The sequence below is a fragment of the Mixophyes fleayi genome, chromosome 3, assembly GCF_038048845.1.
Source record: "Mixophyes fleayi isolate aMixFle1 chromosome 3, aMixFle1.hap1, whole genome shotgun sequence".
In the NCBI taxonomy this organism is placed as follows: domain Eukaryota; kingdom Metazoa; phylum Chordata; class Amphibia; order Anura; family Limnodynastidae; genus Mixophyes; species Mixophyes fleayi.
Window position 1 is genome coordinate 74,366,520 of NC_134404.1, and position 14,939 is coordinate 74,381,458.

The 14,939-nt window shown below is 39.4% G+C and overlaps 1 protein-coding gene and 1 long non-coding RNA gene across 2 annotated transcripts in view; one reads left to right on the plus strand and one right to left on the minus strand.

Annotated features, from left to right (window-relative positions):
- The window catches only part of MYO7B (myosin VIIB), a 104,894-nt gene extending 94,382 nt beyond the window's left edge, over positions 1 to 10,512 (plus strand). Inside the window, exons 38-47 of the mRNA XM_075201846.1 lie at positions 1,620 to 1,775; positions 2,236 to 2,341; positions 3,525 to 3,638; positions 3,768 to 3,852; positions 4,085 to 4,191; positions 4,287 to 4,472; positions 6,769 to 6,885; positions 7,428 to 7,511; positions 8,301 to 8,420; positions 8,890 to 10,512. Of these exons, the coding sequence (XP_075057947.1) occupies positions 1,620 to 1,775; positions 2,236 to 2,341; positions 3,525 to 3,638; positions 3,768 to 3,852; positions 4,085 to 4,191; positions 4,287 to 4,472; positions 6,769 to 6,885; positions 7,428 to 7,511; positions 8,301 to 8,420; positions 8,890 to 8,955 (1,141 nt within the window). The 3' untranslated portion in view covers positions 8,956 to 10,512. The remainder of the gene's footprint in view (positions 1 to 1,619; positions 1,776 to 2,235; positions 2,342 to 3,524; positions 3,639 to 3,767; positions 3,853 to 4,084; positions 4,192 to 4,286; positions 4,473 to 6,768; positions 6,886 to 7,427; positions 7,512 to 8,300; positions 8,421 to 8,889) is intronic.
- LOC142143738 (uncharacterized) overlaps positions 1 to 14,939 on the minus strand; it is a 713,023-nt gene that overhangs the window by 84,100 nt on the left and 613,984 nt on the right. The gene's annotated exons all lie outside the window — the stretch shown is intronic.

The window sequence follows — 14,939 nt, forward strand, 5'->3', positions numbered from 1 at the left end:
ATTTCAACACTTTTTTACTAGACGTTGTCTGCTCACTTTTCCCTGGTTGTCTGTATTGAGGTTTTTACCACCTTAATACCATTCTTTATAAAAATAACTCATTTCACCCCTAATAGACCCTATTTCTCCTAACGCATTCTTCAAAGATAGAACCATGAGCTGTAGCAGAAATTGAAGCTTCTCTCATTTCCTACACTTTTATTTAAGTAAATTCCTTGTGGACATGAATAGGCCAGGTAAGTCCTGATAGGCCCCGTACTACAGACTTCTCTCTAGATGACCTGTCAAACCTATAGAGACAGAAAAATACATGGAGGGAGGGGAGGAGCTGGCTAATTAATTCATGGAAGGGGCTTGTTGTTTGACATGTCTCTAGCTAAACAAAAGAGAAGCAAACCCTTAGTAAAGGCTGCCATGAAGGATAAATAGTATATACATCCGTATATGTATATCTGGATTCCCTGTCCTGTGCTCCTCCACCTTTGTGTGTGTGGTCCCTGCTGATAATGAATATCCTTACCTCACTCATTTAATTATAGCATAGTTTATTATTTAACTATGTATGTACATATACTGTGTCTGTGGATCAAATACCCAAAACAGACACACATCCACATCATCAAATCACCAAAATACAGTACAACCCCCCACATTATCAGATACCCAAAACACAGTACATCCCTTTTCTCCTCCCACCACAAAAGCCACCAAAGACTGACAAAGCCCTGAAGGTTCCACAACTTGGTCCACTGACAGTAGAAGAAACGATCCTCACCTGAGTAACCTCCACTTCACTGCACAAAGCGACACTCAGATGCTGACAATCCAATTCTAAGCAGAAGCTGGAGGGAGCTGGTGTCTGCACTGCGTGTTCTTCCAGTCTGAGGACTGAACTTCTGTTTTATCAGACATCGGTGTAAGCAGTTCCGCTGCCAATCTATCACTAAGCTTACCTGCATTATAAACACACCTCTTATCCAGAGAGAGGGGCGAGCTGTACAGCTCCTATGTAAGGTGCATGAGGCAGCATGTGGCTTCAGTACTATACTTGTTCTTTCTGCCCTAACACCAGGGTGTCATCATCATCATCGTTTATATTTATGGCGCCACAAATTCCGCAAAGCCAGACAGTCAGCATACAATCAAATTAATAATAATATGAATAATAAATAAACATAAAGCATTAAGTACAGATACAAATACAAGATATCCAAGTACAATTACAAGCAGGCCAAAGTTATGCATAAAACCTTTACACACACACACACAAATAAAATTACACATAAAACATAACGGGTACAAGCAAGGAGAAAAAAAGGTGCAGACTAGGGATATAGGGAAGAGAGGGTCCTGCTGATGAGAGCTTACAGTCTAAAGGGAGAGGGATGGCGGCCAGAGACAATAGAAGCATATGAGACACGAGTGAACATGGTGGGAGAAGCAGGTAACGGGGGTGGTTAAGGAGTGGACTGGGGGGGGGGGGGGGGGCGAAGGTCGGTAATAGGGAAGAGGTGGATTTTAGGAGAACACTTGAAGGATACAGTAGTTACATACACTGAAATTGCTAATCAATGTTTATTTCTACTTTCTGAATGTAATCATTTTGTTTTTCCTTACAGCTATAGTATGAGCAATGGATGGCAATTGCTTTGGCTTTGTACTGGGCTTTTTCCACCTAGTAAAATTTTGTTGGTCCATGTGCAGAAATTCATTGAGTATTATCAGAAAGAGCCACTATCCAAGGACTGTAAACAAAGGATCCAAAGAGTGCTACAGTAATAACAGTTTATTCCTATCTTATTTACTTATAAAATCTGTTTGTAAACTTTATATTGCATTAAGAAAAAATACAATAGGCAGGTTATTAAATTAATGTTGTCCGCCTTTGAACGTCCGGCTTATATAGTGTTTCATGGTATTAAAGGACTGAATATGTCCATAGTTTATGGAGGGGTTGTTCAAAAATGGACAAGAACTTTAAGTAAATTTATTTATATGTACATGCATTTCAATTTTGCTACTGAAAGTGTATCCCGTGCATGTTTTTTATTTTTATTTTTTTATTATTTCTTATTTTTCTTGTCCAATAGAAAAACAAATGCAATAACACAAGGCATTATGTATTCAATACTTTATATTATTGAATTTTACCTCTATAAAGATTTGTTTGGCTTTGTTAGAACGCTGTGTAATAATTATATAAAGACCTGACTGCGTTCATTCTGTGCGACACAGGACTGGTCCCAGGAAACAGCCCCCTCACCTGGTGGAAGTGGAAGCCATACAACAGATGAGCACTAAGATCTACCACAAGGTGTTCTTCCCAAATGGCACAGAAGAGGTATGAAAGCCATTGGTCTGTGAGCCCATATACTTACTCTGGTAACCTCCTGTCTGGCATACGACTCCCAGGCGTTCTGGCTCCTGCGACTTAGTTGTTTTCTGCCTTTTTAACCTATATTGAGCAAAGCAGGCCCAAAGGTTTGTAGATAAAAGCTACACCCTGTATGTTAGCATTAGTTAGATACACTTTAGCATATTGTATCTAATGCCACCTGTTTCTGAAGGCTCTGTGCTCCCAACCCCAGTGTTAGTGCCTTGGATTTGAAATCACAAGCATGAAAAATTATTCACATTTGTTTCTAATCTGCTGACATCAAACATATGACATGATGGTTGGATCCATGTGTGTCTAGAGGACAGTATGCAATATAATATTGTATCTTTTATTTTACATTTTTGTTAAAAAGTTAAAGATGCTTTTAATGCTCACTGTACATACAATGCCTTTTTATAGTCTATCTTACTTGTGCTGTTTAGTGGCATGCAGCCACTAGAAAAGAAAGACTATGCTGTGACAGTCATCCCTATTGGCCCTGTAGCTGATGCAAATGACACAGGTGAAACTAAGCGCACTTACGAGAGACCAAGGATTTGAATCGGCCACATCAGAATGCCTTTGGCCCACCCTTACTGCACATGGTCTACGTTAGTCCGCCCCTTCCTGCCCCCGTTTCGCCCCTTAAGTCATAGACTGTGATAAGTGTTATTTGTGTTCAGACATAACTTGCATGTAATTGTGTTCATTGTTTCTGAGCATGCGCAGAGCTATTTCACGCAATACACTCTACGCAAACGGACGGACATTGGAACATAAATCATGCCCTCTGTGTTTATTAAATTAGAGAAGCACTCTCTTCCCAATATTATAAGCTGCTGCAGAGGAGTGACAGGAAGAATGGAGGACACATGTAGTTGCATATAAGACATCCAATTATTTTATGTATATTATTCAGCCCAGTAATACACAGCTTTTCTTATATATTAATGGTGAATAATAGTTTTAGTGGCTCTTTAACATTCATTCAGTATTGTGAAGGTAGAAGGATATATATCGTTCAAGCACTTGCGTCAGTTTACATTATCATGCGGATCTAACCAGCTAGATGTGGCATAAGCAGTGAATTTGGGGGAATATTAGCTATAACCTCCAGCTATACCTCTGTTTTTCTGCCTTCTTGCAGGCATTTGAGGTTAAGACAAATACTAAAGTGAGAGAGGTGTGTCAGAACATCTCCAGCAAACTGCAGCTTATCTCTTGGGAGGGCTTCAGCATCTTTCTGAAAATAGGAGACAAGGTAAGTCTGAAATGCGTTATCTAACGTTTTCCTGTAGAGTGGGACCTACGTATGTTTTATATGCAGGATTTGTTACCTATTGCAAGGCATTGTGTCTTCTAATGATCTGCTGATTGTTGTCTGGTGCAGGTTATCAGTCTAAATGAACCTGACTATTTCTATGATTCACTGAGGCAGCTTAATGACTACATTCGGAAGAGCCGCCCCATAGCAGGTGAGTTAAATAATAAGGTTCTAGGCTTAGATGTTCCAGTGTTGTAAGTGTTAGTGACGATAATGGGTAAAATAAAGTTTGTTTCATTGATGAAATTGCAATGTGGTATCTGACTTATAGGTTGACTACATTCTTTTTGCCATATAGCTTCTTTCCAGAATAATAATACTCAAATAAATAATAATAATACTCAAAGAAAGTGTAAGTATAATTGCGTGATCTTATAATGCAGGAACATCAAATTTTGCAAGTTTCCAGTTACATTTCATGCGTAAACTATGGGTAAATGCACAGCCAGGAAAAGATCTCAAGGCTGATTGTATATTTCATTATCATCAGGTGAGTTTTCCAAGAGTAGAGTGTAAGATACGTTTGGATACTTAAGGAGAATGAGAATGGTACATAATTGTGTTACCTTTTAATTGATATCTCAGGAGCTCCCAAAATACATGCGTGGATACCACCGCTGCTCTGTGGAAGATGCTGTGAACTTAGCTGGTCTGATATATAAAGTACAGTATAACACTGACCGGGCCCAACTTGCCAACGTCAATAAGGTCCTGCGGAATTTTGTTCCAGAGGACTTACTGCGCCTCAGCACTCAGGAAGAATGGAAGAAGGTGTGTGACCTAATTTGGGAGCTACCTGTTCTCTAATATCTCCTACCTTTTTCCTAACACTTTGGAGTTTGCAATGTTCATAAAAATGTAGCCCTTGTTGAAATGTTTTGGGTTTCCTGTTTCACCCAGCACCTGACACTGGTGCCTTATGTAAGGAGTGGTGTCCTGAGAAAGGGAGAGGGGCAAGAGAAAAAAAACCCACCTATTTACCTGACTTACTGCATGGAGGTCTGGCTGTCCTTAGGGAATTACTTCACACTCACAGATGGCGTCCGCAGCGGAACGGGGGGGGGAGGGGTGTTTGCGTATTCAAACGTAACAGAGGAAAGAAACCTTGGGCTAGATTTACTAAGCTGCGGGTTTGAAAAAGTGGGGATGTTGCCTATAGCAACCAATCAGGTTCTAGCTGTCATTTTGTAGAAAGTACTAAATAAATGAAAGCTAGAATCTGATTGGTTGCTATAAGCAACATCCCCACTTTTTCAAACCCGCAGCTTAGTAAATCTAGCCCCTTGTCTCATATGCCAGGGGCGCTTGTGTTGCTTTCTGGAAAACAGTGAAGACAGTTCCTCAGGGTGAGTGCACGACCATGAACGGCCTTCATCTGATAGTACTTACTAAACTCTTGGTCCACCACGACATTTCTTTCTGCTCTGAACCACTCCTGGCTCTTTACCTTCACTTGCAGCTCTTCTTATCCTCACATCTTCAACTGCACTTGTCGTGAGCTCTCATTCGAGTTGCTGGCCCACACCTGTGGACAGAACACAACCTTTCAACCTAGCCTGTCCCTATCCTATTTGCAGTGGACCTTCACTGTAGCTGCTTTCCCACGAGCCCTGATTAGTATGCTGCGTGTACACTACACTGACGCTAAAGACACTATACAGCAGGAATGCACGCAATGCTGATGCACGCAATTGGCACAATAGAGCACAGCACAATATGATACAATGCAACACTATACAATTTAACACTGGAAACACTGGGCTATGGGTGTTCTACATTGGGGATGTCTCCTATTGTGTGACCCGGACTGGGAATAGAGGACTAGTGAGGCTGGGTACCTAGGGCTAGCTAAGGCCTGGGAATAGGTAGGAGGCCTGGGATTGGGACTGGGACTTGGACTAGGCCTGAGTTCTAGACTAAGCTTGGGGCCTAGGAGGCTGGGGAACTGAGGCCTAGGAGGCTGGGGAACTGTTGCCCAGGAGGTGTGACTGGCTGTGCCTGGGCCTGACTACAGCCTGGGGCTTGGAAGGAGGGTGGTCTGGGGCTGTCCATGGGATCTGGAGCCTGGGATTAGTATGGGACTGAGTAGACCAACAGACACAGGCCACTTACCTGGACTTGCGGTGCATGTTCTCCTCGACGTGCACTCTGCCGATGGTGAACCTCTTCCACTGACTATTTATCCTCTCTATTGGGGATCCTCTATGATTCTTGTGTTTGAATTTCCAAAGCCTCTACATCTATAGCCGCTCACGGTGGCAGGGATGCCATTGCCAGTCCTAGCTCTCACAATTCTGTGCAGTGAGGGAGATTTCACTAGGGTTTTTGTCAATATAGAGCATTGTATCATTAGTTCCTCAGAGCTTGCTTCTTTAAATCCTTAGTTTTTTTAGACTGCTAGCATTTTTCCTCTAAATGATTATATGATTATAATAATATACGATCATAATTTTCCTCTATAAGATTACATAGACACCTCTCCCCCCAGATGTCCCTTTGCTGTCACTTCCCTATATTATCTTCCTTTCCCTGTCCTTTCTTCTACTCTCTTCTTTATTATTTTTTTTTTAGCATTGCTTATGTCAAATTAACAATTATCATGTAATAATTACGTCACTGGGTCTCCATACATCGCATTCATAGTAAACATTTTGTATACAGTGATCGGGTGCCCAGAATCCAAATCAAATAGGTTCAGGGCACGTGTGTGTTTTTGCTGGGACTGATGAAAAAACATAAAAAATAAACAATATGTTTTATTTACGTGGTTCATATATAGAAAGTGTCTGTTTTTGTGGTTTAAAATTCCATAGAATGAGCAGCATTGAAGGTATTTTAATTTAAAGATGCCAATCTAATTTCTGATTTAGTTACCAGAGAACTCGAATTAGTGTACAAGTGGATTTTGCAAAATGCTGTCTCCTATACAAGTAACTTGTCATTTCACTTTAATGGGAAAAAAACTATTAACTTATCAAAAGGCAGTATAAATGTGCTATCTTCTATGACCGCTTCTTTCCCATGCATAGAGAATAGGCTACTGATAACTGTATTCTCTTGTGAATAGAACATAATAGCATCTTATAACAAACATGAGAAGAAAACAGTGGATGAAGCTAAAGTGGCGTTTCTCAAGCACATTAGCAGATGGCCAACGTATGGCTCTGCGTTCTTTGAGGCCAAGGTGAGTATAGAGTACATAAGTATATGAAGTATACTTACTAGCATTCAGATAAGACAATGAACATATGAAAATTAGATTTTATATTCTACTCTTCTTATTTCTTCTAAGGATGCTTAGAATTGAAAACCTAAAGCCTGAAACACTGAAAAAATTCAGTTAGATTGTATTAATGGAAAACAATGATCAAAATATTATTAAATGTGTAAAATTAAATATAATTGAACAATGCTATGCGTATATTTTAGTTAGATCGATTGCAGCGCTCACTGATCTTTAGTTGTATTTATGAAAAGTATTCTTTAACACTTTATGTTATATACATACATTATGTAATGCATATGATTAGGAAAAGAGGTATATGGATTGGGACATATATGAGGTTGTTAGGAGGTTGAGAAAGACACTTGTTTGTCTGTTATTCCTGCCATACTATTGTCAGCATGCACATCATTCCTACTAGACAGGGCACCATTATTAGCATCACTATGATTGTACCATGTGTAACGTACTTTGATGATCAATAACATTACTCTGTCTTGTAGCAATCCTTCCATCCAGAATTCCCAGATATCATTCTCATTGCAATAAACAGACTTGGAGTATCGCTTTTTAATCCCAAGACTAAGGCAAGACACATCACGGATTTCTATTAAGCAACTGTTTATGTACATTTTATGTATTTTCAAGGTGGTATGAAAAAGGAAGAGTAAATCCTCCAGTGTTAGGTTTTATATATGTATAATGTATACAGTATGTGATACACTCTTGTGTGCCATGCCGTGGTAATATATTTGTAATTTAGCCCTTCTTCCTAGTGTTCAGCAAGTAATGCTGCCCTTTAGCATTAACTAAAGTACTGTGTTATCCAATAAGACATATCGGTCCCCAGAGTCTGTGAATCACGACACTGTGACATTCGTTAAGAAATATTAATTTGCTCCCAGTGATTGTACAAATGTGAAGTTCTACTAGGTACATTTATTTAAAAAATACCCAAAACAATCTGAACACCTAACAGTACAAATAAAATATATTTAGACTTTCCTGTCAAAGATTATCATTAACTGCCTTATCTTAATATCATTATAAGCAAGACATTTGCCTTATAAGAAAGTTCCACAACTCTCTACCAGACTTCAGTACTTTACTAACAATATTTTTCTTACCTAATGCAGGATTAAAGTGTAGACACAAAACTTGTTTGTATCGTTCTTTGTGATTGCAAAACAAATGCACTATGTTTAGAACATTCTTATTTATTCTTTTTGTGTACAGTACAATGGCACAATAGTTCTGCAGAAGTGTAAACACTTTGTAACTTTGTAAAGAGAGAGTATGGAGTTTAATATGCAAGGAATTCAAACATATATTTCATTGTCACATTGTGACATGGCGTTTTTGTCCTATATGTATAGGAATTGCTGGTTAATCACCCTTTAAATAAGATCTCTCGCTGGAACAGTGGAAATACATACTTCCAGATGACAACGGGAAACCTTGTACGGGATAATAAGATTCTGGTTGAAACTTCGTTGGTAAGGGAAATACCCTGTCTATTAAGAGATGTCCAATATTGTCTACTGTTTATAGCTCCCATATTAAATAAGAAATTCATCCAAAAGCGTAAAATCTAGTTTATGATGGTGTTAACTATGTTAGCATGCAGGGCTACACAATTTCGTTTTTCTGATTGAAGGAGAGAGGCAAATGAATGGGCCTAATTATGAAGGCATAGGGGAAATGAGATTACATTTTGTGGGACAACAATAATTAATACACATAATGGAAAAGGCACATTTAGTAGCGCTCCCTACTAAGCATGGCCTGCAAAGTATTTTTCTCCCCATAAAACTTGCCAACTTGTAAAACACCATGCAGAGCATTTTTATGGGGGCAGATAACTAGACACAAAATTAAATGATATCTCTACTTGCATAGAGTTGTACTAGAAAGATATGGATTCTGCTTGTACTTAATATTAACATGTGGTTTTCCAACCTACAGGGCTATAAGATGGATGACCTGTTGACCTCTTACATTAATTACTTTTTGTCAAAGCAGCAAAAGTGACAGATCCATAGAGAATCTGTTTTAGGATATTTGACTATTCAATCATCATCATCATCAACATCTTACACTGAGAAATGAATACCAGCCGATCTGTGCCTAATGCTGCAATACAAATTAATCAAAGTGGTCACTGCAGAAACCAACAAAGCCTGAAATCACTGCCTGGCACCATCAACTGTCTTACGCCTCTACGCTGAACCTGCAGGACATTAGTGCCTTCTGTTGTACATAATAAAATACTCTACTCTGACAGACTTGCCTTGTGGGGTGGTCACTGTGACACAGCAAGGACTTGGAATGCATATATACAGTGTAATACAAGGTCCAGTAACTTGCATAATATCTGTTTATTTCCTGGGACGCCCGGAGCAGTCCTGGTCTGCCACACTATTGCTGGGCAAAAGATCAGCCTACTGCTGTCATCCTTTCTTTTTCATTTCACCAATAGACAAGCAGCAAGGCATTATTCCTTCTCCTGTAGATCATCCTTGGGTATACCAGAAGGACATGTGTCAGTGCCTCATCTGTTACTGCATAACCACCAGTGAGCTTCTCTCAACTACTAGCAATCTGCAGAGCATATTTATTACTCCATAATATGTCATGTACTGCTTATAAGTAACTCCACTGCTGGCTACGTAACACAGAGAATATAGTCAACAACTGCCCCTCCATTGCTAACATGAACTGACATATAGTGTAGCACCAAATTATCAAGTAAGTGGTACAACGTCAGTCACTTTACCATGGACACCATCGGTGGCTTGATGTAATTTGGTAATAACTTTTGTGCTGTGATATCTGGAGCTCTTATTTACCATTCTGGTGCCTTTATCAGCTGTATAAAGACACGGGGCCTGATTCTTTAAGGATCTTAACTTAAGAAACTTCTTTTTACAGTCTCCTGGACAAAACCATGTTACAATGCAAGGGGTGCAAATTAGTATTCTGTTTTGCACATAAGTTAAATACTGACTGATTTTTCATGTAGCACACAAATATTGATAGCTTAATTGTACACTGAAATTTAAAGTTGATATTTGTGTACTACATGAATGCTAATTTGCACCCCTTGCATTGTAACATGGTTTTGTCCAGGAGACTGAAATAAGAAATTTCTTAAGTTAAGATCCTTAATGATTCAGGCCCAAGAACTCTTAGCAGTAGACTAGGACACCCCCCAATGCATGGGATGGGTTGTCATGAGATGAGATGAGTTTGTGTGTTGATGACAGAAGAATAAAAATATCTGCTGACTTAAATGATAATGTTCAGTCTGCTTTACAGGTGAAATCATTCTACAATTGTAAGTAAATATAATGGAGATTTTATAAGGAATGATATCATGTCAATGTTGAGACCTTGCAAAGCAAGATTTATAGCCCCCGATCTCTAGCAACAGTGGCCTTCTTCACCAAACCCCCCGATAATTAGTTGTTAGAACAGACTTGTAGAGGTAAATATAATGAGTGTGCTGTTGTCAAATGTGTAGAGTTATATATTAAAGTAATAAGATTAAATACAAAAAAAAGTGTGCTGAATAAAAAAAAAATTACATTTATTGTCTGATGTTGAGAGGATTCTTTATTAAAGCACGTATATTAGTAATGAGTTTGGTAAATATCGAACAAAAAAATGCAAATGTGGATGGCTCATTTCGGAACCAAAATGATGAACTGAGACTGCATATACCATTATGGATCATATGCTTCTTACACACTGGACTTGGTTTTCTAAATATTAGAACTGCCTTGAGTTATGGTGAAAAGAAATCACCATTTATGTTTTGTGTGACTTCTCAATCTGACAGAGAGTAAGCCATCTATTGGAGATTTTACCTCAAATGTTCTAGTTCAGTGTTGCCAAGGAAATCTATATTAATATACCTAAAATGTAGCAAGGGGGATATTACACATATGCAGGGGATGATACACCTATATTACAATGAGAATGCAAAAGACGTACTGGTCCTACTGTGCCCCCAGGGCAAACTACCTTGTGCTGAAAAGCACAGGGGTTATTCCTGACAACCCTGGGGCAGTGGGTGCCAGGGTAAGAGCAGACTGTCAAAAACTGTTGAAACACTATTGTGGAACTACAAGCTTCAGCATGCCCGGAGATCCAATATCCAATATTTGCTGGAACACACACAAATTATTCATTTAAATAACAACTCCCCACAAAGCCTTCATTTATCTCTTCCTTGGACTCCTATATTCATAGGATATCTTCTTTCCCCAAGTAGTCCAAAGGGATAAAAATAAAAAAACATAGAAGAGCAATGCTACTTGCTCCTTAGGAGTCTAACTTAATCTAACTTAGTCTAACTAAATCTAATAAAAATGTAAACTGGGGCTTTTAGGGAGTTTTTATTTTAATTCAAATACTTTGAAAAATGGTGTTTGTTTTCCCCCTTTGGTGCTATTGTGGAACTTTATATTCCAGCAGGTCCTGGCTGCCAGGGTATGTTGGAACTTGTAGTTCCACAAAAGTACTTAATTCAATGTTTTACAATATACTACTTCCCTGGCACCCACCACATCAGGGGTGCCAGGAAGAACCACAGCGCAATTAGGCACAGGGCTGTTTTACCTCAATTCCCTATTATAGTGTGACCAGTTCAGCCTGGTACAGCCTATTGCTAGTTAGCGCTTTGTAGGGGAACTCCACACTTATTGTCCCCCTGATTAAGCGGTAACAGGCCCAGCCTATAGCATTAGTGCTGATTTTGTGGGAGTGATGTGTCATTTGTTTAGGTTATTTATTTATTCTTTTTTAATACACTTCAGTCAACATTGTCATGTTGATATTAATGATTACCACATGTATACTCCAGCTGCATCACAATACGCTCGGAGCGTATCTTGCTGCATATATACAAATTATTTTAGATTACATGTACAGTAATGGTCAGGTATATTGACACCCTTGTACTTTTTCAAATAACTCTCAGCTTCCTCTAGACATAAGGTGCAATTAACGACAATATTGGATCTCAAACAATTCTCTCTCTCTTAATATGCAGAACTTTTGTTTTTGATTTAATACTGTTGTAACAGCCACTCACTTCACTCCTAAGAGGTGTTGCAGAAATGCTGTCTTCACATTACTCACTTCAACAGATCACTTGATCTGGTGACAATAACAACTCAGTAAAGGACAGCATATAAACCTCCCTGCACTTGAAAAAGTTATCACAACAGCACCAAACTCAGACTTGCTACAATTCTCTCACTCTTTCTGTCTAAAACAAATAATACTTTCACAGTTATAATTAGAGATGGTCACTCACCCCCGTGTTTTGGTTTTGTATTCGGTTTTGGATCTGGATTACCGTCGTGTTTTGGTTTTGGGTTTTGCAAAACCGCCATTGCGTGTTTTGGTTTTGTTTGGTTTTGTTTTGCAATTTTGTTGGAAAATCAATGTTTTTGGGCCTAACATAACCAAATTTAGTGCTCCACCTGTTTCTTGGATAAGTAATGTAATTGTAAAGCTAATAAATTATCAAAAAAACAGTATAATTCCTGGTAGGCCTTCATTAATTCTACACACAAACCAGATTGTCTTCCTCTCCCTCTATGCATATTGGCAATGCAGCCATCATCTTTGGGTGTAAATTACACCCTACACTTATAGATAAATATGTAAAGAAATGGGCAAAGGCAGTTTGGTTTCTGTCTCTATAGGCCCCCCTCCAGTTGTAGAAAACACAAAAAAAAATCAGCTGTTATAGACTGTACAATATTATTTGAAATGGACAAAGGCAGTTTGGGGTCAGTCTGTGTATGACACCCTACCCATAATGAGAAATTACCAAAACAGCAACCTTTCAAGATGGTACGTGATATGGAAATGCCCCAAGTCCCTTTCCTCTTTGGGGGTAGATTGAACCCTAGACTTAAATAGAAAGTTTTAAAAAGATGTTATCGTCATCATCTGGATCTTCATCCTCACCCAGTGTGTACGTCATTATCACAGACTATCAATTCATCGCCGCTTGAATCCGCCATTAGAGAACAGTCAGTGCTTGGATGTCTTTGATGGTGAAGGCCTTCCTCGTGGAAGATGTAGTTCATTTTTATAAACATCATTTTCTCCACATTTTTGGAAGTAACCTTCTACGGCGATCGCTGACTAAGTTCCCGGCTGTACTGAATACTTGTTCAGAGTACACACTGGAGGGTGGGCAGCTTAGGTATTGCAAAGCAAGTTTGTACATGGGTTTCCAAATGGCCTGCTTTTTCTCCCAGTAAGGAAAGGGACTGTCTGACATTTTCATATCAATTACCTCTTCAAAATAATCCTCCACCATCCTTTGCATGTTTATACTCGTATTGGATGGAGTTATGGGCAAGGTCACACATTTTTTAGAAAAATCCTTCAAACCAGCCCAGATGTTAAATTGTTCTGGTCTGCCCCCTGCATCTTCCCTGCTTCTTTTTTGGAAATTTAATTTTTTACGAGCAGCAGCAGCTTCAGAAAGTGAAGGAGGACACGTAGTCAAGCCGAGGCCCAGTTCAGCGGCCAACTTGCTGAGCAATAGCTCCTTGCAACAGTTCACATCTCGCTCATTTACAAGTAAAGACTTAATGTAGGTCTTAAACCTTGGATCAAGCACAGTGGCCAAAACGTACGGATCCGAGTTCAAGATCTTAATAACTCAAGAATCATTGTGAAGCGAATGAAGTACTTGATCGACAAGGCCAACATACTTTGCTGAATTGCTTGCTTTCAGCTCCTCCTTCAGTTTCTCAAGCTGCTTTTCCAATAGTCTAATTAAAGGAATGACTTGGCTCAAACTAGCAGTCTGCACTCACTTCACACGTCACAACTTCAAATGGTTTCAGCACCTTGCACAGCACTGAAAGGATTCCCCACTGTGCAAGACTGAAATACATCCCCCCTAGTTTCCCAATGTCATGGCTTGTGCAATACGCTTGGATGGGTTTGCGCTGTTCCTCCCTCCTCTGAAGCATGTACAGGGTGGAATTCCACCTAGTTATGATGAGTTTTTATCATCCTTTTGATATTTTGGTACTCCAGTAAATAACTTTCTAGTTGAGATTTATCTTAGGAGAGACACTTTTTGTTCATTGTAGATTTTCTGTCAGTCTTATTTTAAAGCAGCCTTGTTTGCCCATTTCTTCCTAAGGTCTCTAGCACAGTGTGGACATGTATATACATCCTTCAGTCCCAATGCCAATGACCAGGGTAGGATTGTGAACTTAAAAGTGGCCCTGGAAAAATTCTGAAAGTGACCTCCTTCAGGTGGGACCAAATCAATTGTAGGCTGGGACACTGGAGTCACAGCAATGGCAGTTTTAATGTATTGAGAGATACCACGAAAAAAGAAATGTTTACTGGCGAGACAGTCTATGATTACCTAAGAGGGGATGGAAAAAGAGAGAAATAAAGAACTTGCTACATGCTCATCACTCACTACCCTCTGGTAGGAATTTATTTCTTACTTTATACATGGAGGTGATGGTGAGGTGAAAGTCACGAATATCTCTGTCCCACAAGTGACCATCTGTTACATATACAGCATTGAAGAGGGCATGTGCTACATCATATTGCACAATGGACCAGCTAGAATGCAAAGGTAAAAGTACTGAGTGGGCTGTGTGTGTTGCAGTGTTGGTCAGAGGGTTGTTGTCTTGTGTTAGCTGTGTAGAGGGTGGTAATAGGGTAATCTAGGGAGATTAAGATGGTGGTTGAGGAATATCATAAGCTTGTCTGAAGAGGTGGGTTTTCAGTGAACGCTTGAAGGTTTGGAGACTAGAGGAAAGTCTTACTGTGCGAGGGAGGGAATTCCACAAAGTGGGTGCAGCCCGGAAAAAGTCCTGTAACCGGGAATGGGAGGATGTGATAGAGTGGAAGAGAGACGCAGATCTTGTGCAGAACAGAGGTGTCGAGTTGGGAGATATTTTGAGACAAGTGAGGAAATGTAGGTCGATGCAATTTTGTTGACGGCCTTGTATGTT